The 25,446-nt window shown below is 41.8% G+C and overlaps 4 protein-coding genes across 13 annotated transcripts in view; all 4 read left to right on the forward strand.

The window, feature by feature from the left end:
• Positions 1 to 25,446, forward strand: part of LOC133648204 (protocadherin beta-16-like) — a 191,420-nt gene that overhangs the window by 38,444 nt on the left and 127,530 nt on the right. The window contains exons 1-2 of one of the 10 annotated variants that reach the window (XM_062044056.1): positions 17,054 to 20,243; positions 22,655 to 22,840. The exons of 5 other annotated variants lie outside the window; for them this stretch is intronic. In XM_062044056.1, coding sequence (XP_061900040.1) covers positions 17,841 to 20,243; positions 22,655 to 22,693 — 2,442 coding nt within the window. In that variant the 5' untranslated portion in view covers positions 17,054 to 17,840 and the 3' untranslated portion in view covers positions 22,694 to 22,840. Of the gene's footprint in view, positions 1 to 17,053; positions 20,244 to 22,654; positions 25,243 to 25,446 lie in introns of those variants that run through there. 4 more of the 10 variants (XM_062044046.1, XM_062044051.1, XM_062044049.1 and 1 more) reach the window with 4 other exon arrangements.
• On the forward strand, positions 133 to 2,820 carry LOC133648063 (protocadherin beta-16-like). The gene has a single exon (XM_062043844.1). It carries the CDS (start codon positions 421 to 423, stop codon positions 2,818 to 2,820), a length of 2,400 nt encoding a protein of 799 aa, XP_061899828.1. The 5' UTR covers positions 133 to 420.
• On the forward strand, positions 3,876 to 6,374 carry LOC133648064 (protocadherin beta-16-like). The gene has a single exon (XM_062043845.1). The coding sequence runs from the start codon at positions 3,963 to 3,965 to the stop codon at positions 6,372 to 6,374; it is 2,412 nt and encodes an 803-aa protein (XP_061899829.1). The 5' UTR covers positions 3,876 to 3,962.
• LOC133647700 (protocadherin beta-16-like) lies at positions 8,080 to 11,415 on the forward strand. The gene has a single exon (XM_062043384.1). It carries the CDS (start codon positions 8,668 to 8,670, stop codon positions 11,071 to 11,073), a length of 2,406 nt encoding a protein of 801 aa, XP_061899368.1. The 5' UTR covers positions 8,080 to 8,667; the 3' UTR covers positions 11,074 to 11,415.

The raw sequence follows: 25,446 nt of genomic DNA on the forward strand, positions 1-25,446 counted from the left end.
TTATATCTACACATGCTTCTATTTGAATTTTAATTAATATTCATACTATTTAACGTTAGTACTACTTTATTACCCACCATAACTGGATGCTGCTTAGTTTTTATTGTTTTTTGTGGGGGTTTGTTTGGCTTCTTGGTGTAGTTTCTATTTTTCATCTCACAGGGGCGCTGTTGGCATATAAACTGAGATTCAAATGCATGGGGGATGCTTTTTTTCTGTTCTTTGTCCTGCCCTGTGTTGGCCATTGCAGACATTTAACAGTCATAGCTGGTGCGGCAAACAGTGAGGACTGACTGTATTTTATGGAAATTGTTTTGCAGTGTTGCTTTTTTTCCTTCAACACATATGTTCGTTGATTGCATTTGGATTATTGGATTATAATTTCTGGAGGGGGAAAAAAAAGGACACCCGGACTAAACAATGAGACGGCAAGTACTGTTGTTTCTCTCGGCTTTGTGCCTTTCATATGTGCTGGGCCAGGTCAGCTATTCCATCCCTGAAGAAATGTCCAAAGGCTCCGTGGTTGGTAACGTAGTGCATGATTTAGGTCTAGATCTTAAGAGGATGAGATCTGGCAAGGCTCGTGTGTATACCGGCCGCAGTGTGGAGTACATTGGCCTGAATAGAGAAAGAGGAGTCCTCCTTGTACAAGAGAGGATAGACAGGGAGGCTTTGTGTGGAGAGAACACGCCGTGTGCTTTGCATTTCCAGCTCATTTTGGAGAATCCAATGGAGCTGTTCCGTGTTACAGTGGAGATCACTGACATAAACGACAACACGCCCAGTTTTACCAACGCTGAAAAGCGTGTTGAAATCAGTGAGTCTGTCGTCATAGGATCCAAATTCATACTAGAGAAAGCCATCGATTTGGACATCGGCATGAACGGCTTACAGCAATACACACTCACCCCCACTGACAACTTTGCCTTGAAATTAGAGAATGAGGCAGATGGAAGTAAGAAGGTAGAAATGGTGCTGCAGAAGCCTCTCGATCGAGAAAAGCAGAATGATATAAGACTTTTGCTGACTGCTAGTGATGGAGGCGAGCCGCGCCTGTCAGGCACCGTGCAGATATTTGTTCATGTACTCGACGCCAATGACAACGCACCCACATTCGAAAAACGTATTTATAAATGCAAAATACTTGAAAATGCTGCCAAGGGAACAAGTGTAACAACTGTGAGTGCTTCTGATAAAGACATTGGCGCAAATGGAGACGTATCATATCTAATATCTCCAAGCAAACGATTTTTAGCGGATATTTTTAATATTAACTCCCAAACAGGCGTGATCACCCTCGTAGGTGACATAGACCATGAAAAGGTGACGTCCTATCAAATCGACGTGGAAGTGGTGGACACGGGAGGTCTGTCTGACTCATCGAAGGTGGTGGTTGACGTGGTCGATGTGAACGACAACAGCCCTCACATTAATACTGTTTCTAAATCAGACTCAGTATTAGAAGACTCGCCTCCTAACACTGTTATTGCAATGTTAAGTGTGAACGATCCAGATTCTGAAAATAATGGGAAGGTAGAGTGTGTCATTGATGATAACACTCCCTTTAAAATACAATCTTCATTGAATGGATTTTATACTTTGGTTACAGAGGTAGATTTAGACCGAGAGAGGTCGAGTGAGTATAACATCACAGTGATGTGCTCTGATGAGGGAGTGCCCTCCCTCTCCAGCAGCGTCACTCTCACCTTACACATCTCAGATGTGAACGACAACGCACCTGTCTTTGAGAGGAGCTCATATGAGGCCTCCATTGGAGAAAACAACACTCCAGGTCTTTCTATATTCACAGTGAAAGCCAGAGACGCTGACTGGAACCAGAACGCTCGCCTCTCTTACATGCTGGAGGACTCCTCTGTTAACGGAGTGCCAGTCTCCTCATATGTGTCTGTTAGTGCTGATAGTGGAGTCATCCATGCAGTGCGCTCTTTTGACTACGAGCACCTGAAAGAGTTTCATTTCCGCGTCAGAGCTCAGGATGGAGGTTCTCCTCCTCTCAGCAGCAACGTGAGCGTCCGCGTCCTGATCCAGGACCAGAACGACAACGCCCCCCAGGTCCTGTACCCGGTCCAGACGGGCGGCTCGGTGCTGGCTGAAATGGTGCCTCGTTCAGCAGATGTGGGCTACCTGGTGACTAAAGTGGTGGCTGTTGATGTGGACTCTGGACAGAACGCCTGGCTCTCCTATAAAGTGCACAAAGCCACAGACAGGGCGCTGTTTGAAGTGGGCCTACACAATGGAGAAATAAGAACTGTCCGCCAAGTCACTGATAAAGATGCTGTCAAACAAAGACTGAGTGTTCTAGTGGAGGACAACGGGCAGCCCTCTCGTTCAGCTACAGTCATTGTTAACGTGGCGGTGGCGGACAGCTTCCCTGAAGTGTTGTCAGAGTTCACTGACTTTAGCATGCACGACAAGGAGTACAATGACAAGCTGACTTTTTACTTAGTCTTGGCTTTGGCTGTAGTCTCCTTCCTCTTCATCACCTGCTTGCTGCTCATCATATCAGTCAAAGTGTACAGGTGGAGACAGTCTCGCGTCCTGTACCACTCCAACCTCCCTGTCATTCCATATTATCCACCACGTTACTCAGACACTTTGGGGACAGGGACTCTCCAACACGTGTACAATTACGAGGTGTGCAGGACCACCGACTCCAGGAAAAGTGACTTTAAGTTGGACGGAGCTGCTAGTCACAACGTGCTGGTGATGGACCCCAGTTCTACAGGAACCATGCAGAAGATACACAGTGAAAGGAACATCCTGGATGAACCTGACTCTCCTCTAGAGGTTGGTCACTAAAAATATTTGTCTTTTGTCAAACTTTCACTCTTTTTGTGTGCGTGTGTGTGTGCTTGTGGATGTGCTTTGTTTTGGCTTCTGTGCCCTAATTAGGCCTCACTCAAAGTTGTGTAGCTAAGTATTCTTGTGTCCCATACAATCTGCTTTAACAGACTCTGGCTTACTAAATTTAAACTTACTTTGTTTGGGTTCATAGAAAAGTCTGAAATACTATTGAATAAATAACATTAGTAATAACATAATAATATTATCTTTACTACTTATATATATATATATATATATATATATATATATATATATATATATATATATATATATATATATATATATATATATATATATATATATAATAACATTATTAATAAGTAAACAATTTATAACAAAATGTATTGTTACCAAAATACAAAATGTTTAGTAAAAAATATTTGTATCATAATGTATAAAATGCCAGTATAAATACTATTAAAATACTGCCATTAAATAATAACAATGACATAACACTATAATTTTTCGTTTTGTAAAAAATTGTTTTTATTTCGTTTTATTAAATTTAACTTTCCTACATAAAAACAATTATTGACATCTATTTGTTTTTTTTACTATTACAAATCATTTTAATAGGCCCATTTGACCCAGGGTGTTTTTTGTCTTTCTTGTTTGTCAGTGTTGTTCTATAGATTATATTTTTGTGACTTTAAATAAATAAAAAAGTGCATGTATTTTATATATACATACTATCTAATATGCTTTAAAAAATAATAATACAAATGGAAGACACATAAACTCAATCTTCTCGGAGCAAATTTATAAATCTAAATCCATATTGCAAATGTATTATTTTTATAAAGCATGATGTAATAATTATTCAATTAATGTATTATATTTTCGGCATATATTTTAAGGCCGGGCTGTTATGTGCGAGCAGAAAGAGCAGACATTGGCCAGAGTGTGGCAGTCTTCCACAGGACTTCAGTCAGTCCCTCCCTCTTACACAATGACGTTTCACACCATAAAGCAGTCATTTCCACGCAGTCTTCGCTGCAGGAACATCGACTGCTGTTGTCTCTCCTCATCATTTTGTTGGGATTAACACAGATTTATTTTTTTTACCATAAATTGGGTGAAATGTGGATTTTAAGACAATGACGCGTCAAGTTCTGTTGCTCATCTTGATCACCTCTTTCTTGTCCGTGCTCGGCCAAGTCAGCTACTCGATCCCGGAGGAACTGGAGAAAGGATCTTTGGTGTCTAACGTGGCTCAGGATTTAGGTTTGGACCTGAAAAGACTGAAATCAGGGCGAGCTCGGATCCATTCAGGAGACAGCACGGAATATATCGAGCTGGAGAAAGAAAGGGGGCTCCTCCTTGTGAAGGAGAGGATAGACAGAGAGACGCTGTGTGGTGACACGACGCTCTGTGCTTTGCATTTGCAGATGATTTTGGAAAATCCCATGGAATTATTTCGTATTACTATTGAAATCACGGACATTAATGACAATTCTCCCAGCTTCGAATCCAGCAGCAAACGCTTTGAAATCAGCGAGTCCGCCATTATCGGCTCTAAATTTGTGCTAGAGGAAGCAATCGACGCTGATATCGGTGCAAATGGTCTGCAAAGCTACTCACTGAGTCCAACTGATAATTTTCATCTTAAAATAGCAAATCAAGCAGACGGTAGTAAAAAGGTGGAGATGATACTGCAGAAGCATCTAGATAGAGAGCAGCAGGAGCAGATTTCATTGTTATTAACAGCCTTTGATGGAGGACAACCACGCAGGTCAGGAACAATGCAGATTAATGTGCATGTGTTAGATGCAAATGATAACGCTCCAGTGTTCACTAAATCTTCATATAAGGCAACTATTAGTGAAAATGCACCTAAAGGAACCAGTGTGATAACTGTTAGTGCATCTGACAAAGACAGTGGCTCTAATGGGAAAATATCTTATTTAATATCAAAAAACAAGCTAAGGTTATCAGACCTATTTCAGATAAATAGTGCAACTGGAGAGGTTATTTTATTAGGTGACATTGATTATGAGCGAGCTAAATTATTACAAGTAAATATTGAAGCTGTAGACAATGGAGGACTGTCTGATTCCAGTAAGATCATGATTGATATCATTGATGTTAATGACAACAGTCCTCAAATGAAAATACTTTCTAAATCAGATTCTATTTCTGAGGACTCTGCGGAGAATACTGTTGTTACTATGTTAAGTGTTAATGACCCAGACTCTGGCAGCAATGGAGAAGTTAAGTGTAAAATTGACGAAGATATTCCGTTTAAAATAGAAAAAAGCATAAATGGATTTTATAGTTTAATGACAGAAGTAGCTTTGGATAGAGAATTAGCATCTCAGTATAACATCACAGTGATGTGCTCTGATGAGGGAGTGCCCTCCCTCTCCAGCAGCGTCACTCTCACCTTACACATCTCAGATGTGAACGACAACGCACCTGTCTTTGAGAGGAGCTCATATGAGGCCTCCATTGTAGAAAACAACACTCCAGGTCTTTCTATATTCACAGTGAAAGCCAGAGACGCTGACTGGAACCAGAACGCTCGCCTCTCTTACATGCTGGAGGACTCCTCTGTTAACGGAGTGCCAGTCTCCTCATATGTGTCTGTTAGTGCTGATAGTGGAGTCATCCATGCAGTGCGCTCTTTTGACTACGAGCACCTGATAGAGTTTCATTTCCGCGTCAGAGCTCAGGATGGAGGTTCTCCTCCTCTCAGCAGCAACGTGAGCGTTCGCATCCTGATCCAGGACCAGAACGACAACGCCCCCCAGGTCCTGTACCCGGTCCAGACGGGCGGCTCGGTGCTGGCTGAAATGGTGCCTCGTTCAGCAGATGTGGGCTACCTGGTGACTAAAGTGGTGGCTGTTGATGTGGACTCTGGACAGAACGCCTGGCTCTCCTATAAAGTGCACAAAGCCACAGACAGGGCGCTGTTTGAAGTGGGCCTACACAATGGAGAAATAAGAACTGTCCGCCAAGTCACTGATAAAGATGCTGTCAAACAAAGACTGAGTGTTCTAGTGGAGGACAACGGGCAGCCCTCTCGTTCAGCTACAGTCATTGTTAACGTGGCGGTGGCGGACAGCTTCCCTGAAGTGCTGTCAGAGTTCACTGACTTTAGCATGCACGACAAGGAGTACAATGACAAGCTGACTTTTTACTTAGTCTTGGCTTTGGCTGTAGTCTCCTTCCTCTTCATCACCTGCTTGCTGCTCATCATATCAGTCAAAGTGTACAGGTGGAGACAGTCTCGCGTCCTCTACCACTCCAACCTCCCTGTCATTCCATATTATCCACCACGTTACTCAGACACTTTGGGGACAGGGACTCTCCAACACGTGTACAATTACGAGGTGTGCAGGACCACCGACTCCAGGAAAAGTGACTTTAAGTTGGACAGAGCTGCTAGTCACAACGTGCTGGTGATGGACCCCAGTTCTACAGGAACCATGCAGAAGATACACAGTGAAAGGAACATCCTGGATGAACCTGACTCTCCTCTAGAGGTTGGTCACTTGTGTTTAATATGAGCAATGCTGCATTTCCCAGTCATAATTAGAAATGTGTGGTTGTAGATAACCACTACATATCCCACCAGGCATCATCCTGTTTTTGTTGTTGTTGTTGTTCTGTTTTTTATGACAATAGTGGACATGCATGAAGTTGAATTCTGATTATTTACATCCGTCTCATATTTAAACACTATACTATTATAGATACAGCACTAGAAAATGTAAATATAACCATTCGAAAAAGGCCATATTGCTTATATGTACCACTCATACTGTTGTGGCTTCCTATAATTGGTGTTTTTCAAAACTATCCTTGTAGGCTATCTTGTTATAGTGTCATCTTGTATTGATCGGTCATTTTTGGACAGGTCAAAGCTGTATGGAAATCATTAGTAATATAGGCCCTAATAGCATAATTGTTGGTTTAAGTTATCTTTCAGATTTTGACATGAATTATTCATAATATACCTTTATTGTCAGGGTTGTTGCACTTGGACCTTGCTTTTTAGTCTTTATCAAGTCTGAGGATGTGTTTTTGAACTTGGTCTTTGCTGTTATTTACTTTGTGTGTGTGTGTGTGTGTGTGTGTGTGTGTGTGTGTGTGTGTGTGTGTGTGTGTGTGTGTGTGTGTGTGTGTGTGTGTGTGTGTGTGTGTGTGTGTGTGTGTGTGTGTGTGTGTGTGTGTGTGTGTTTGTGTGTGTGTGTGTGTGTGTGTGTGTGTGTGTGTGTGTGTCAGCGCCTTGGAGAGCAAACACCTGACACTTCGAACCTGTTTTTGTCTTCTTGCATTTGTCCCCCTGCCATTTTAAATTCATGGCAAATGTTTTCATTTTTATATTTGTGTGACAGTTGTATCTTTACATGGAACAACTCTCATACTGAGCTTAGGTATCTTATTTGTCATTGATTGATTGATTGAGAATTTTATTAGTAGGTTGCACAGTGAAGTACATATTTCGTACAATTGACCACTAAATGGTAACACCTGAATAAGTTTTTCAACTTGTTTAAGTCGGGGTCCACTTAAATTGATTCATGATACAGATATATACTATCATATATACTATCATCATAATACAGTCATCACACGAGATAATCACATTGAATTATTTACATTATTTACAATCTGGGGTGTGGGGGGGGGGGGTTAGGTTTGGTTGTTATCATCAGTCATCAACAATTGAGAACAGAGAAATGAATATTTGAACAGTGTAGGTCTGACTTGGTATAGGATATGGACAGCAAGTAGTGGACAGACAGACAGACAGACGGACGGACAGACAGACAGACAGACAGACAGACAGACAGACAGACAGACAGACAGACAGACAGACAGACAGACAGACAGACAGACAGACAGACAGACAGACAGACAGACAGACAGACAGACAGACAGACAGACAGACAGACAGACAGACAGACAGACAGACAGACAGACAGACAGACAGACAGACAGACAGACAGACAGACAGACAGACAGAGAGATCAGAAGGCATAAGGAAAAGTATCTGCATTTGATTGTTTACATTTTGTTTACATAACATGTGTTTGATAGCACTGGGCAGGTGTGTGTGTGTGTGTGTGTGTGTGTGTGTGTGTGTGTGTGTGTGTGTGTGTGTGTGTGTGTGTGTGTGTGTGTGTGTGTGTGTGTGTGTGTGTGTGTGTGTGTGTGTGTGTGTGTGTGTGTGTGTGTGTGTGTGTGTGTGTGTGTGTGTGTGAGGACCAGGCTTGTTGTCCACGTGACATATAGTTCAGCACCATGGACAGTGACTTTGTCATCACTGGTCCACAGTTGGAATTTATTTACTTTCTGCTTTCAGCTTTGTTGTTATTGCTTTCAGTTTTGTTGTTTACTGCTTTTGAATCATGTATCTAAATGTCGACATCGTGTGAATAAATATGCAAATTATATTTTAGCAGAGTTTTATTGACAATACTAAATACATAATTGTAAATGAGTTGTATTGTGTTAAGTCTCTTGATGGGGTCCATTTGGATATTTGTCCTTTTCAAATCTTGTTTTGGCTGCACTTGCACAATGTGGACTCTTAGGGGCGCTGTTGCCCTTTTTTTTGCTGTCAGCTTTTTTATTTTTTTGTTGCCTTTGTCACAATCCACTCAGTACGTGGATGGAACACGGAGTCAGTCGAAGAAGGAGCGCATTGTGCACGGATGTATTCTACTTTGGATTTTGCACCCACACTGAAAAGAAGTAGCGCTGCTTTTTTGTATTTTCCTATTTTTACATCCATTGGATTTGGTGACAAAAAGGGAATAAAAGGCCGCGCCTGCAGTGGAATCAGCCAGGACAATGAGACGGCAAGTATTGTTCATCTCCATCTTCTGCATCAGCTGCGTGATAGGGCAGGTCACCTACTCCATACCAGAGGAAATGGCAAAAGGGTCTTTAATCGGCAACATAGCCCGAGATTTGGGCTTGGACGTCAAGAGGCTGAGGGCGGGCAAAGCGCGCATTTACACGGGAGACAGCGCTCAGTACATCGAGCTGAACAGAGAACGAGGGGTCCTCCTTATCAAGGAAAAAATAGACAGGGAGATGTTGTGCAGGCAGACGACGCCCTGCGCGCTGCATTTCCAAATCACGCTTGAAAACCCGCTGGAATTGTTCCCCATCACTGTGGAAATCACGGACATAAACGACAATGCGCCACTGTTCCAGAAAGATGAAAGGACATTTGAAATCAGCGAATCTGCCGTGGTGGGCTCCAAATTCATGCTGGAGAAAGCGTTCGATCCTGATATAGGACTGAATGGTCTTCAGCGGTACACGCTGACGCCGAGTGACAGCTTTACGCTCAAATTGCACAGTCAGTCAGACGGCGGTAAAAAGGTGGAAATGGTGCTGCAGAAGCCGCTTGACAGAGAGAAACAGGAGCACGTAGCTTTGGTGTTGACCGCCGAGGACGGAGGAGAACCGCAGCTGAGTGGAACCATGCAGATACACATCAATGTTCTCGATATAAACGACAATGCGCCAGTATTCAGCAAGGCCGCGTACAAAGCGAGCATCACGGAGAACTCCGCCATTGGAACACTCATCACTAAAGTGAGCGCGTCGGACGCGGACAAGGGCGCGAACGGAGATGTGGTGTATGTGATAGGAAACAGCATGGACACTGCGTCCAGGTTATTTCACATTAACGGCGACGGCGACGTCACACTGAATGGCGCAATAGATTATGAAAAAGAGAAAATATACCACGTGGACATAGAGGCTATTGATCAAGGGGGGTTGTCTGATTCCAGTAAAATAATTATTGATGTGATTGATGTGAACGACAACAGCCCCATTGTCAATATGATTTCATCATCTGGCTCTGTGCCGGAAGATGCCAGCCTTAAAACTGTCATAGCTTTAATGAGTGTCAGCGACCCGGATTCTGATGCTAATGGTCAGGTCCACTGTGCGATAGGTGAAAATATACCTTTTGCTATTAAAACGACGTCTAATAATTTCTACAGTTTAGTGACAGACAGTGAATTAGACCGAGAGAGGTCGAGTGAGTATAACATCACAGTGATGTGCTCTGATGACGGAGTGCCCTCCCTCTCCAGCAGCGTCACTCTCACCTTACACATCTCAGATGTGAACGACAACGCACCTGTCTTTGAGAGGAGCTCATATGAGGCCTCCATTGTAGAAAACAACATTCCAGGTCTTTCTATATTCACAGTGAAAGCCAGAGACGCTGACTGGAACCAGAACGCTCGCCTCTCTTACATGCTGGAGGACTCCTCTGTTAACGGAGTGCCAGTCTCCTCATATGTGTCTGTTAGTGCTGATAGTGGAGTCATCCATGCAGTGCGCTCTTTTGACTACGAGCACCTGAAAGAGTTTCATTTCCGCGTCAGAGCTCAGGATGGAGGTTCTCCTCCCCTCAGCAGCAACGTGAGCGTCCGCGTCCTGATCCAGGACCAGAACGACAACGCCCCCCAGGTCCTGTACCCGGTCCAGACGGGCGGCTCGGTGCTGGCTGAAATGGTGCCTCGTTCAGCAGATGCGGGCTATCTGGTGACTAAAGTGGTGGCTGTTGATGTGGACTCTGGACAGAACGCCTGGCTCTCCTATAAAGTGCACAAAGCCACAGACAGGGCGCTGTTTGAAGTGGGCCTACACAATGGAGAAATAAGAACTGTCCGCCAAGTCACTGATAAAGATGCTGTCAAACAAAGACTGAGTGTTCTAGTGGAGGACAACGGGCAGCCCTCTCGTTCAGCTACAGTCATTGTTAACGTGGCGGTGGCGGACAGCTTCCCTGAAGTGCTGTCAGAGTTCACTGACTTTAGCATGCACGACAAGGAGTACAATGACAAGCTGACTTTTTACTTAGTCTTGGCTTTGGCTGTAGTCTCCTTCCTCTTCATCACCTGCTTGCTGCTCATCATATCAGTCAAAGTGTACAGGTGGAGACAGTCTCGCGTCCTGTACCACTCCAACCTCCCTGTCATTCCATATTATCCACCACGTTACTCAGACACTTTGGGGACAGGGACTCTCCAACACGTGTACAATTACGAGGTGTGCAGGACCACCGACTCCAGGAAAAGTGACTTTAAGTTGGACGGAGCTGCTAGTCACAACGTGCTGGTGATGGACCCCAGTTCTACAGGAACCATGCAGAAGATACACAGTGAAAGGAACATCCTGGATGAACCTGACTCTCCTCTAGAGGTTGGTCACTTGTGTTTTATTTGAGTTCCACACTAAATGTTTTTATTTGCCTGTCGTATGGTTGTGGATAACTAAAAATGTTCTCCACATGAGCTGTGGATCTTTGATCAGTTCTTTCCTTCTTCGGTGTATAAATATAGGCAGAAGGTTGTGTCTTGGTGTAGGTTTAAAGTTGTCCTATACACTTTTTACATATGGTGGTTTAAACAGTGCTCTGTGAGATGTTCAAAGTTTGGGAAACTGCATTGTTAACTTACTTTGTTTTAAAATTCACCCCAATTTTTTCTTTTACAAGTTTTGCAAGCTCCTTGGACGTCATGATGTTTGCTCTTTTTTCTCTCTTAATAATTCTCTGAGGCCATCACATAAAAGCTGCATCTTTTCTGATGTTAGATTAAACACAGCTAGACTCATTTGAATTATTATGTCAATATTTGATCATTCAGCAATCGTCAGACTTCTAAAGGCAATTGCTTGCACTCAAAGCGGGCCGATTCCTTTTACACGCCACACTTTTCAGTTGTGTATTCTATTTGAAAACACAAATGTCCTTCGACTTCACAATTTTGTGCCAGTCTGTGTTGTTCTTTCACATAAAATTGTAATAAATTATATTTACGTTCCTGGTTGTGACATACAAAATGTGGAACACTTCAAAGGATGTGACTATTTTACAAGCCACTGTTTATGCATGTGGGCTACTGTAACTGCCTGATGTCAGCTCTTTGTTTTACTCTTAAGGTGTTGTTGTTGGAGATGCTTGCTTGTCCTGTGTATGAAGTGGCCATTTTTGTGGTCATGATGCAGTGTTCAAGTATGCATCATTTTATTCAAACAACTTGGCACCACATATTTAATTTAGCTATGCAATATGGGAAACACATTTTGGATGAACACACTAGTGGTTAGTTGGATAGATAATAGTTGTACAAATGAGTGTTTTATTTTTATGTTAAAGAAGGACATTTGCACTAAGGCCTTGCAGTTTGCTTTTGTGTCTTGTGGCCTCTCTTCTACCATTTAATTACATCACTATTGACTAAATCCTAAATGTGTATATCCTTTTTTTTCATAATCTTATAGCCTGTGTGACTTCATGCATTTTAATATGAATGCATTCATCAACTATATGTGATAATGCAAATGCTTCAATATATTACATTTCAGCACCACAGACACTCGCACGGATGCCCTAAGTCACAAGTGTTAAACTCATGGCCCGGGGGTCAAATGTGGCCCGTCACATCATTTTATGCGGCCTGCAAAAGCCTGAAGATATTGTGTCAGGAAAACACGTGATCTTTTTCGCTGAATGTATTTGTTCTTTCATTTGTGACGGAAACACTGGATGCAGTTGCATATCTTCTAAACGTGAAAGTTATCTGATCATGTAACAAACTATTCCAAGCACTATTTTGTTATCAAAAAAGCGTGGCTCAGATGGTAGATCGGTCATCCAACATATTTGAGAGTTAGTTTGAATCCAGCTTCCGCCATCCGACCATTGTGTCCTTGGGCAAGACACTTCACCCACCGTTGCTCCCATGAGTGCCGCTCACGCTGGAGTTTAGGGTGTTGCTCTTGTGGCGACCCATCAGTTTTCTTGTTCTGTCTACCTGTTTGGACAGCTTGTACTGAAAAACCAACTGCCCCCCGGAGACAAATACATGTTCTAAAAAGTAAAAATAAAAATAAAAAATTCCTAAATATTTGTGTCAACTTTACTTATAATTAATATGCAAATAATCCATCAATTTGTGAGTAAAAATATACCAAATGCATGCCATAGACAACCTAAAGTTAAAGTTAAAGTTAAAGTACCAATGATTGTCACACACACACTAGGTGTGGTGAAATTAACCTCTGCATTTGACCCATAACCCTTGTTCACCCCCTGGGAGGTGAGGGGAGCAGCGGGGAGCAGCGGGGAGCAGCGGGGAGCAGCGGGCATCAGCGGTGGCCGCGCCCGGGAATAATTTTTTGGTGATTTAACCCCCAATTCCAACCCTTGAGCTGAGTGCCAAGCAGGGAGGTAATGGCTCCCATTTTTATAGTCTTTGGTACCAATCTGGTGCCCTAGGCAAGATTTTAGGTGGCGCCCCCCCACATCGGCAGTGAAGTGTATATACTCACAAGAAACCGAATAGCTTTGTCTTTGACCTTTTTTTTTACTTAAAGAAAGCAAATTAACAATCAGAATAGTTAACAAGATTAAAAAAAATATGGATAAATAAATGAATACAAAAAATAAAAAATGAATATATGAAATACAATATTTTTTACATACATAAACACAAAATAAAATGTGTCAACAAGTTGCATAAAATAAATTAAAAATACAATATAAATAAGGCACTGCACAAAACAAGATATCAAACCAGTATGACTTTAACAACTATATTACAAAAAAAGGGGATCCTACAGAGTTCTCTCTTTGTGCTTTTTAATATTGCATTAACTAGAATGACTTACAAATGACTGTACACCAGGGAGTACTGTAATTACCTAACGTTACATTATTATTGTCCATAACAATTTAGCCCCCTCCACAATATTAACCCGACGTTAAAACAGAACTAGCTATTTATTGATTAGCAATTGCAGAATCATGTAACATTAGCTTAATGCTAAAAAGCCAGGTTACTATCACATTCTGTAACAGACAAATAATTTCATGTAGGCTAACGTTACCTACCTGCTACCTCTGTCTTTTTCTCGTTTCTCCTCTTCTTTTCTCTTTTTTCTTCCCTGGGCACCTGACAGTTTTGGCCGTTTTGACATCTTGTGTTGATTTTTTGATGTGGTAAGAGTCATGATACGGGAAGGGAGGGGGCGCACCGTGCGGGGGGATGGGGGGGCGTAATGTTGTAACAAATAATATTTCTATTAAATAGGCTTTACTTTGCATTTTAATTAACGTGGGATTATTTTTTGTATTTAGAAATAATAGTACCAACTTTTTTTTTTTTTTTTTCTCCAACATTTGTGGCACTGGCGTGGCGCCCCCTGATGGACGGCGCCCTTAGCATTTGCCTATACGGCCTATGCCACGGGCCGGCCCTGCTTTGGTATGACTCGGCCGGGGTTTGAACTCACAACCTACCCATCTCAGGGCGGACACTCTAACCACTAGGCCACTGAGTAGACAATTGTGTAATAATATCATGAGACGATTATACGATTATATTCATCCATAATCACTGTTACAAAAGGCCGTGTGAAGGGCAGCCATAACTGCGATGTGGCCCTCGAAGAAAACAATTTTGACACTTCTGCCCTAAGTGCTATTCATTTATATACCTGTAATGATTACAGCTTCATAAATTAGTGTGAGGTGTGTGCAAATGATGCTTCACTTTTATAAAAATGACACATTGTTATTTAACATGCAACTTCTATTTGAATATGAATCGGCGCACTAAAGTCTGCTTCAAACATTTAGAGCCTAGGTGTCAAAGTCAAGGCCCGAGGGCCAGATCCAGCACGCGAATGAATGGTCTATGGCCCCCGGAATGATATTTGATTAGTATTAGTGCTGTTTTGCACACACCAAAACTCCATCAGTGTTGGTGCTAGGAATTTTCAAAATGGGGTCCTCTGGGACCCCATCAAGTCATAAAAATGGGGTCCCACGGTAATTGTTTGGGGTCCCACTTTTTTGTAAGCATTTTGTAAACAAATGATACATTTATGCATTATCCTGTTGTATATCACATTCTATATTGTGTTTTGGAAAAAGGTTGTCATAAATGTCACTTAATTCATTAAAACAATAATACAAAAGAAAACAAATGTTTACCGCTGCCGGTAGTTTTATTCCATATTTTTATTGTAAGATATTCAGAATGTGTTTGTTCTATTTTTGGCCAAAGTAAGCTGAAGTTGTCTTTATTTTTTAGTTTTAATGCCATTATTTTAAAAGTGTGCACAGATTTTCCTCCATGCGGCCCCTGAGCTAAAATGAGTTTGACACCCCTGATTTAGATGCACTAATTGAATAACTTTTAAAGTTTATTAGTCGACCATAAATAAGTAAGTATAGTGATAACATGTATAACCTTAGCACAGTGGTTCTTAACCTGGGTTCGATCGAACCCTAGGGGTTCGGCGGAGGTAAAGACACATCCGACTTATCGTGTAAATAAAAACTTCTCCCTATCAGCGTATTATGGATACCCCCAAACAATGTTCCCTCTAATTTTCCATCCGATTTGCAGGTTTTTTGATTAATCGATTGAAACTTTTACTAGCAGATTGCAAAGGAAGAGAATACATTATATGAAACAGTACAGTTTACACAGTGAAGTACATATTCCGTACAATTGACCACTAAATGGTAACACCCCAATAAGTTTTTCAACTTGTTTAAGTCGGGGTCCACGTTAATCAATTCATGGTAATGTGTGTAAGGTGTGTCATTTGTCTTTGAACAAGGTGATGTTCATGCACGGTTCATTTTGCGCACCAATAAAAAAAACCTATGACTTTTTCTTGAATTTGAAAAAAATACACTACCGTTCAAAAGTTTGGGGTCACCCAAACAATTTAGTGGAATAGCCTTCATTTCTAACAACAAGAATAGACTGTCGAGTTTCAGATGAAAGTTCTCTTTTTCTGGCCATTTTGAGCGTTTAATTGACCCCACAAATGTGATGCTCCAGAAACTCAATCTTCTCAAAGGAAGGTCACTTTTGTAGCTTCTGTAAGGAGCTAAAGTATTTTCAGATGTGTGAACATGATTGCACAAGGGTTTTCTAATCATCAATTAGCCTTCTGAGCCAATGAGCAAACACATTGTACCATTAGAACACTGGAGTGATAGTTGCTGGAAATGGGCCTCTATACACCTATGTAGATATTGCACCAAAAAGCAGACATTTGCAGCTAGAATAGTCATTTACCACATTAGCAATGTATAGAGTGTATTTCTTTAAAGTTAAGACTAGTTTAAAGTTATCTTCATTGAAAAGTACAGTGATTTTCCTTCAAAAATAAGGACATTTCAATATGACCCCAAACTTTTGAACGGTAGTGTACATATATATTTTTTTTCACTAAAGAAGGGTTTGGTGAATGCGCATATGAAACTGGTGGGGTTCGGTACCTCCAACAAGGTTAAGAACCACCGCCTTAGCATCACTTCTATCTCTTTTGGGACTTTTTCAGTATCCATCCATCCATTTTCTACCGTTTGTCCCTTTTTTTAGTTTAGTTTAGTTTAATTTATTAATGATCCCCATTAGTCTACACCGCAGTGGAGACTATTCTTCCTGGGGTCCAGGCAAATAAAACATCCCACAATCACAAAACAAAAGATTACAATGCAGTACAACATGATCAAATAATAAAATGTTGTAATACAAAAGTAAAAAACAAAGAACCAAACAAAGTAATAACAACTTCGAGTTTACATCATAATGTTCATACCAAAGATAAAAAGAGCAATATAAAAATAGATACATATATTTTTGCAATAATAAAACAAAGAGCCAATGGCCTAAAATATACACATTAGTGCAGTGGTTCTCAAATGGGGGTACACGTACCCCTGGGGGTACTTGAAGGTATGCCAAGGGGTATGTGAGATTTTTTTTAAATGTCTGTCAAAAAGAAGTGTGAAAAGAAATGCAACAATGCAATATTCAGTGTTGACAGCTAGATTTTGTGTGGACATGTTCCATAAATATTGATGTTAAAGATGTATTTTTTTGTGAAGAAATGTTTAGAATGAAGTTCATGAATCCAGATGGATCTCTACTACAATCCCCAAAGAGGGCACTTTAAGTTGATGATTACTTCTATGTGTAGAAATATTTATGTATAATTTAATCACTTGTTTATTTTTCAACAAGTTTTTAGTTATTTTTATATCCTTTTTTCCAAAAAGTTTAAGAAAGACCACAACAAATGAGCAATATTTTGCACTGTTATACAATTTAATATATCAGAAACTGATGACATAGTGCTGTATTTTACTTCTTTATCTCTTTTTTTCAACCAAAAATGCTTTGCTCTGATTAGGGGGTACTTGAATTAAAAACATTTTCACAGGGGGGTACATCACTGAAAAAAGTCTGAGAACCACTGCATTAGTGTACCAAAGAATATATTTTCCGACGGGGTCGCTGGGGGTGCTGGAGGCTATCTCAGCTGCATTCGGGTGGAAGGCGGGGTACACCCCTGGACAAGTCGACTTTTTCAGAATGTGTTCAAATTACTTTTATATTTCATATCATTATAATACCAATGTCCACCATATTTTGTTACTTTTCATGTAAATGTTGTGATGACCGCATGACTTGTATTGACGTGTAATTATAGGTGAATTACATTCATATAGCACTTTTCTCTAGTGACTCAAAGCACTTAACATAGTGAAACCTATCATCCAAGTTACATTTTTAAACCAGGGAGGGTTGACTCACTTCTGTTACCTGATAGTGATGCGTTTGTGGTCCTTTTCAAACATCCTCAGCATGAGTTTTTGCTCTTGCTGTGAAACGACTGTATTTTATCATTGGTCCTGCAGTTTCACATGTTGAACTCTTAGGGACGCTGTAGTCCGTGATGTCGCTGATACAGCAGCCGTGCCTCCATTAAAAGAAGACAGCCTACAGAGGAAAAAAGGCAAACCACAGGAAGAGACGCTTTGGACCGCAGCACATAACCTCACTGGGACTATTTTGTGATATTTTTTGAGGATTAACAGACCCGATCCACTCGTTGTTGGGATATATTGCCTTTTGGATTCGTTTTAGGCAGCACAGAGGTGTGTTTCTGTCCTGAACGTGATGCCAAGGAGAACAATGAGACGGCAAGTAGTGCTTTTCATCTCCTTGCTGTTCATCGGCGCTGCGTCCGCGCAGATCAACTATTCCATTCGTGAGGAGATGCAAGTGGGCTCCTTAGTGGGAAATATAGCCGAGGATTTGGGTATGGGCGTGCAGAGACTGAAGGCACGCAATGCTCGTGTTTATTTCGGTGACAGCAAACAATACATGGCGCTGAATAAAGACAGGGGCGTCCTCCTCATCCAGGAGCGGATAGACCGAGAGGCGCTGTGCGCGCAGTCGACGCCTTGCGCGCTGCGCTTTCAGATTATTCTAGAGAACCCCATCGAGTTTTATAAAATAATTGTGGAGCTCGTCGACATCAACGACCACGCCCCTGCCTTCGAGAAGGGCGACATTAAATTCAAAATAAGCGAATCTGCAGTGATAGGCTCGAAATTTGATTTAGAGCGAGCTGTGGATCTTGACGTTGGAATGAATGACCTCCAATCGTACGTTCTAGAACCGTCTGATAATTTTGCGTTAAAGCTACACGATCAAGCAGACGGATCCAGGAGCGTGGAGATGGTTTTAAAGCAAAGTCTGGACAGAGAGAAAAAGGAGCATTTGCGTCTTGTGCTGACGGCTGTCGATGGAGGAGAGCCGCAGTTGTCTGGCACGATGCAGATTCTTATCACCGTGTTAGATGCTAATGACAACGCACCCGTGTTTACTAAACCTGTTTATAAAGCTACTGTTGCAGAAAACACCCCCAAAGGCACCGTCGTGACAGTAGTCAGCGCCTCAGATGCTGATCACGGAGCTAATAGTAAAATAATATATTCAATCAGAAACACCATGGACGATGTGAGACATTTGTTTAACATAAATGAAAACAGTGGCGAGGTCACGCTGATTGGAAATGTAGACTTCGAGAAATCGCGCAACTATCAAATTAATGTGCGTGCGAGTGACGACGGCGGACTGACGGACAGCTGCAAAGTCATCGTGGACATTGTGGACGCGAATGATAACAGCCCGCTGATCAACATCATGTCTAAGACAAATGTCATATCCGAGGACGTCCGAAGTGAAACCGTCGTAACGATTATTAATGTTCAAGATCAAGATGATGGCGAGAATGGAAAAGTAGAGTGTGCGATAAATCCAAATATCCCCTTTGTGTTAAAGTCAACTGATACTCATTTCTACAGTTTAGTGACGGACAGTGAATTAGACCGAGAGAGGTCGAGTGAGTATAACATCACAGTGATGTGCTCTGATGAGGGAGTGCCCTCCCTCTCCAGCAGCGTCACTCTCACCTTACACATCTCAGATGTGAACGACAACGCACCTGTCTTTGAGAGGAGCTCATATGAGGCCTCCATTGGAGAAAACAACATTCCAGGTCTTTCTATATTCACAGTGAAAGCCAGAGACGCTGACTGGAACCAGAACGCTCGCCTCTCTTACATGCTGGAGGACTCCTCTGTTAACGGAGTGCCAGTCTCCTCATATGTGTCTGTTAGTGCTGATAGTGGAGTCATCCATGCAGTGCGCTCTTTTGACTACGAGCACCTGAAAGAGTTTCATTTCCGCGTCAGAGCTCAGGATGGAGGTTCTCCTCCTCTCAGCAGCAACGTGAGCGTTCGCATCCTGATCCAGGACCAGAACGACAACGCCCCCCAGGTCCTGTACCCGGTCCAGACGGGCGGCTCGGTGCTGGCTGAAATGGTGCCTCGTTCAGCAGATGTGGGCTACCTGGTGACTAAAGTGGTGGCTGTTGATGTGGACTCTGGACAGAACGCCTGGCTCTCCTATAAAGTGCACAAAGCCACAGACAGGGCGCTGTTTGAAGTGGGCCTACACAATGGAGAAATAAGAACTGTCCGCCAAGTCACTGATAAAGATGCTGTCAAACAAAGACTGAGTGTTCTAGTGGAGGACAACGGGCAGCCCTCTCGTTCAGCTACAGTCATTGTTAACGTGGCGGTGGCGGACAGCTTCCCTGAAGTGCTGTCAGAGTTCACTGACTTTAGCATGCACGACAAGGAGTACAATGACAAGCTGACTTTTTACTTAGTCTTGGCTTTGGCTGTAGTCTCCTTCCTCTTCATCACCTGCTTGCTGCTCATCATATCAGTCAAAGTGTACAGGTGGAGACAGTCTCGCGTCCTCTACCACTCCAACCTCCCTGTCATTCCATATTATCCACCACGTTACTCAGACACTTTGGGGACAGGGACTCTCCAACACGTGTACAATTACGAGGTGTGCAGGACCACCGACTCCAGGAAAAGTGACTTGAAATTGGACAGAGCTGCGAGTCACAACGTGCTGGTGATGGACCCCAGTTCTACAGGAACCATGCAGAAGATACACAGTGAAAGGAACATCCTGGATGAACCTGACTCTCCTCTAGAGGTTGGTCACTTGTGTTTTATTTGAGTTCCACACTAAATGTTTTTATTTGCCTGTCGTATGGTTGTGGATAACTAAAAATGTTCTCCACATGAGCTGTGGATCTTTGATCAGTTCTTTCCTTCTTCGGTGTATAAATATAGGCAGAAGGTTGTGTCTTGGTGTAGGTTTAAAGTTGTCCTATACACTTTTCACACATGGTGGTTTAAACAGTGCTCTGTGAGATATTCAAAGCTTGGGAAACTGCATTGTTGACTTACTTTGTTTTAAAATTCACCCCAATTTTTTCTTTTACAAGTTTTGCAAGCTCTTTGGACGTAATGATGTTTGCTCTTTTTTTCTCTTAATAATTCTCTGAGGCCATCACATAACAGCTGCATCTTTTCTGAGGTTAGATTAAACACAGCTGGACTCAATTTGATTGTTATGTCAATATTTGATCATTCAGCGATCGTCAGACAACTTCTAAAGGCATTTGCTTGCACTCAAAGCGGGCTGATTCCTTTTACACACCATTTTCAGTTTTTTTATTCTATTTGAAAACACAAATGTCCTTCAACTTCACAATTGTGTGCCAGTCTGTGTTGTTGTTTCACATGAAATTACAATTAATTATATTTACGTTCCTGGTTGTGACATACAAAATGTGGAACACGTCAAAAGATGTGAATATTTTACTAGCCACTGTTTATGCATGTGGGCTATTGCTAGTGCCTGATGTCAGCTCTTTGTTTTACTCTTAACCTGACTCTCCTTTAGAGGTTGGTCACTTGTGTTTTAGTTAAGTTATAGTAACTGTTTTTATTTGCCTATACTAACTAAAAGTGCATGGTTGTAGATAGCGATGTAATAATAAATGCGTTAAAATGTAATATCGGAAATTATCGGTATCGGTTTTTTTATTATCAGTATCGTTTTTTTTGTTTTTTGTTTTGTTTTTGTTTTTGTTTTTTTAATTAAATCCACATAAAAAACACAAGATACACTTACAATTAGTGCACCAACCCAAAAAACCTCCCTCCCCCATTCACACTCATTCACACAAAAGGGTTGTTTCTTTCTGTTATTAATATTCTGCTTCCTACATTATATATCAATATATATCAATACAGTCTGCAAGGGATACAGTCCGTAAGCACACATGATTGTGCGTGCTGCTAAGTCCACTAATAGTACTAACCTTTAACAGTTAATTTTACTAATTTTCATTCATTACTAGTTTCTATGTAACTGTTTTTATATTGTTTTACTTTCTTTTTTATTCAAGAAAATGCTTTTAATTTATTTATCTTATTTTATTTGATTCATTTTTTTAAAAAGTACCTTATCTTCCCCATTCCTGGTTGTCCAAATTAGGCATAATAATGTGTTAATTCCACGACTGTATATATCGGTTGATATCGGTATCGGTTGATATCGGTATCGGTAATTAAAGAGTTGGACAATACCGGCATATCGGATATGGGCAAAAAGCCATTATCGGACATCCCTAGTTGTAGATAACCACAACATACTCAACCAGGCACAATCACAGCTGTTTACAATGTTATCAATGCGGGTACTTACAGCACAATATTTCATAGTAAGACTTTTACATATAACCAGAAATGTTATGCTCATTTTATTCTAACTTGTAAAGATGGGTAACTTGAAAAGCATATTTTACCTTGACATCAACATAAATCATATGACTATTTTATCAGCAGATATACTATAACTGAATTTTAGTCACCCACCCAAAACTTTAGTCAATGCAATTGACATCTGGTTTGTGTAGTTATTGTTGCTTTTCACTTGCTTTGTTATACTAATACACTATTTGGCTCTAAAATACACTTGCTCAGCTTAATAGGAAACAGTACAAACACTGCATGAAAAAAAATGTCTTCACGAAGACAATAATGCTCATTTTTAGTGATATAACTTTTAAGTCTATTGTGTGTTTGCCTTGCAGTGTGGTTCATATCATACTGACACACGTGTTGAATAATTTGACTCCTGCCATGTCGCTAGCTCAAACTTAGTTTTTTGGTCGGCAAAGAATGGAATACATGTCCTCTGTCTTACTTAAAGCCGAACATATATCATTTTAGGCCGTGTCGAGATTGAAGTATTGTCACAAACTCAACATTTTTTAATGCGATCCAACTCCAAACATGTTATCATTAGAGAATAATATCTAAAAAAGCATCAGCACCAAGGACAGAGACAGTACATGGTGAGACTGGAAGATTATCGTTCCATTGTGGTTTCTCTGATTATTTTTTTTAGCAATAATAACAAGATATATCAGCTTAAATACTTCCTTTTCTCTATGGTTTATAGTTGGGTTTGGATTACTTGTATAGACAGTGTAGTTTTACGTTTGGACTCTAAGGGACGCTATTGGCTTTTTTTTTGTGTCTGTTCTGCAGCTGCCCTTGCTGAGCCGCCCATCATCTCCGTGCATTTAAAGAAAAAGAGAGAGAAAGCAGTCACAGTAGACGTTGCGCCGTCCGTGTGGTGATATTGGGGACTATTTATATTGTCACTGGATTTATTGTCACGCGTGGATTCATATTTTTCTTTTCAAAAAAAAAGGACACCACAAGGACTGGTACTCAGCATTCCAGACACAATGAGACGGCAAGTACTGTTGTTTATGTCGCTCCTCTCGCTCAGCTTTGTGCACAGCCAGGTCAGCTATTCCATCCCTGAGGAAATGGCGCCCGGCTCCTTGGTTGGCAACATAGCTCAGGATTTAGGCTTGGATGTAAAAAGGCTGAAAACAGGCAAGGCTCGTGTTTTTATGCGAGATGGTGCAGAATACATCGCTTTAAACCGAGAACAAGGAACCCTGATTATAAAGGAGAAGATAGACAGAGAGGCTCTTTGTGCGCAAACGGCACCGTGCGCTTTGCATTGTCAGATTATTTTAGAGAACCCCATGGAATTCTACAGCGTTAATATTGAAATAAGAGACATAAATGATAACCATCCTACATTTGAAACAAGCCAGCTCTATTTCAACATTAGCGAGTCAACACTAAGTGGTACGTCATTTATTTTAGACAAAGCTATTGATTTTGACGTGGGAGAAAACGGCTTAAAAAGCTATTTTTTGACGCCAACTAGCGCATTCTCCCTCAAAGCCAGCCAGCTGGACGCCAGTAAAAGCGTGGAGATGTTGTTGCACACGCCGCTGGATAGAGAGAAGAATGACCATTTGTCTCTCATCCTCACGGCAGTAGACGGAGGAGAGCCGCAGTTGTCCGGAACAATGCAGATCCACGTCACGGTGTTGGACGCTAATGACAACGCGCCTGTCTTCACGCAGCGTGTTTACAAAGCGTCTGTTAAAGAAAACGCGGCAAAAGGAACAGTAGTTGTGTCAGTAAAAGCTACAGACGCTGACCACGGCTCGAATGGGAAAATCATTTATTCCATTTCAAGTTCACTCGATCACGCCCGTGGTTTGTTTGAAGTGAACAGGAACACTGGCGATGTCACTCTCGTTGGAAAAGTGGATTATGAAAAGGCGGCAAATGTTGAAATTGATATTCGAGCAAGTGACGGTGGCGGACTAAGTGGCTCTTGTAAAGTAAAAGTAGATGTTTTGGACACAAACGACAACAAGCCTGTAATTCATATCATGTCCAAATCAAATGTGATTTCGGAGGACGCTGATATGAACACGGTTGTCACCATGATAAATGTTAATGATGCAGATTCTGAAGAGAATGGCAAAGTGTATTGTTCCATTAGTGATCATTTATATTTTGCATTAAAGTCCACATCTAATAATTTCTACAGTTTAGTGACAGACAGTGAATTAGACCGGGAGAGGTCGAGTGAGTATAACATCACAGTGATGTGCTCTGATGAGGGAGTGCCCTCCCTCTCCAGCAGCGTCACTCTCACCTTACACATCTCAGATGTGAACGACAACGCACCTGTCTTTGAGAGGAGCTCATATGAGGCCTCCATTGTAGAAAACAACACTCCAGGTCTTTCTATATTCACAGTGAAAGCCAGAGACGCCGACTGGAACCAGAACGCTCGCCTCTCTTACATGCTGGAGGACTCCTCTGTTAACGGAGTGCCAGTCTCCTCATATGTGTCTGTTAGTGCTGATAGTGGAGTCATCCATGCAGTGCGCTCTTTTGACTACGAGCACCTGAAAGAGTTTCATTTCCGCGTCAGAGCTCAGGATGGAGGTTCTCCTCCTCTCAGCAGCAACGTGAGCGTCCGCGTCCTGATCCAGGACCAGAACGACAACGCCCCCCAGGTCCTGTACCCGGTCCAGACGGGCGGCTCGGTGCTGGCTGAAATGGTGCCTCGTTCAGCAGATGTGGGCTACCTGGTGACTAAAGTGGTGGCTGTTGATGTGGACTCTGGACAGAACGCCTGGCTCTCCTATAAAGTGCACAAAGCCACAGACAGGGCGCTGTTTGAAGTGGGCCTACACAATGGAGAAATAAGAACTGTCCGCCAAGTCACTGATAAAGATGCTGTCAAACAAAGACTGAGTGTTCTAGTGGAGGACAACGGGCAGCCCTCTCGTTCAGCTACAGTCATTGTTAACGTGGCGGTGGCGGACAGCTTCCCTGAAGTGCTGTCAGAGTTCACTGACTTTAGCATGCACGACAAGGAGTACAATGACAAGCTGACTTTTTACTTAGTCTTGGCTTTGGCTGTAGTCTCCTTCCTCTTCATCACCTGCTTGCTGCTCATCATATCAGTCAAAGTGTACAGGTGGAGACAGTCTCGCGTCCTGTACCACTCCAACCTCCCTGTCATTCCATATTATCCACCACGTTACTCAGACACTTTGGGGACAGGGACTCTCCAACACGTGTACAATTACGAGGTGTGCAGGACCACCGACTCCAGGAAAAGTGACTTGAAGTTGGACAGAGCTGCTAGTCACAACGTGCTGGTGATGGACCCCAGTTCTACAGGAACCATGCAGAAGATACACAGTGAAAGGAACATCTTGGATGAACCTGACTCTCCTCTAGAGGTTGGTCACTTGTGCTTTATTTACACTAAATGTTTTTATTTTCCTGTCGTATGGTTGTGGATAACTACAAATGTTCTCCACATGAGCTGTGGATTTTTGATCAGTTCTTTATTTGTTCTGTTTATAAATATAGGCAGAAGGTTGTGTCTTGGTGTAGGTTTAAAGTTGTCCTATACACAGTGAAAGGAACATCCTGGATGAACC

This window comes from Entelurus aequoreus, linkage group LG04 (genome assembly GCF_033978785.1).
Source record: "Entelurus aequoreus isolate RoL-2023_Sb linkage group LG04, RoL_Eaeq_v1.1, whole genome shotgun sequence".
Lineage (NCBI taxonomy): Eukaryota > Metazoa > Chordata > Actinopteri > Syngnathiformes > Syngnathidae > Entelurus > Entelurus aequoreus.

What these genes read in the sequence shown, in the direction of transcription:
- LOC133648063 (XM_062043844.1), top strand. Translation starts at nt 421, where the DNA reads ATGAGACGGCAAGTACTGTTGTTTCTCTCGGCTTTGTGCCTTTCATAT.
- LOC133648064 (XM_062043845.1), top strand. Translation starts at nt 3,963, where the DNA reads ATGACGCGTCAAGTTCTGTTGCTCATCTTGATCACCTCTTTCTTGTCC.
- LOC133647700 (XM_062043384.1), top strand. Translation starts at nt 8,668, where the DNA reads ATGAGACGGCAAGTATTGTTCATCTCCATCTTCTGCATCAGCTGCGTG.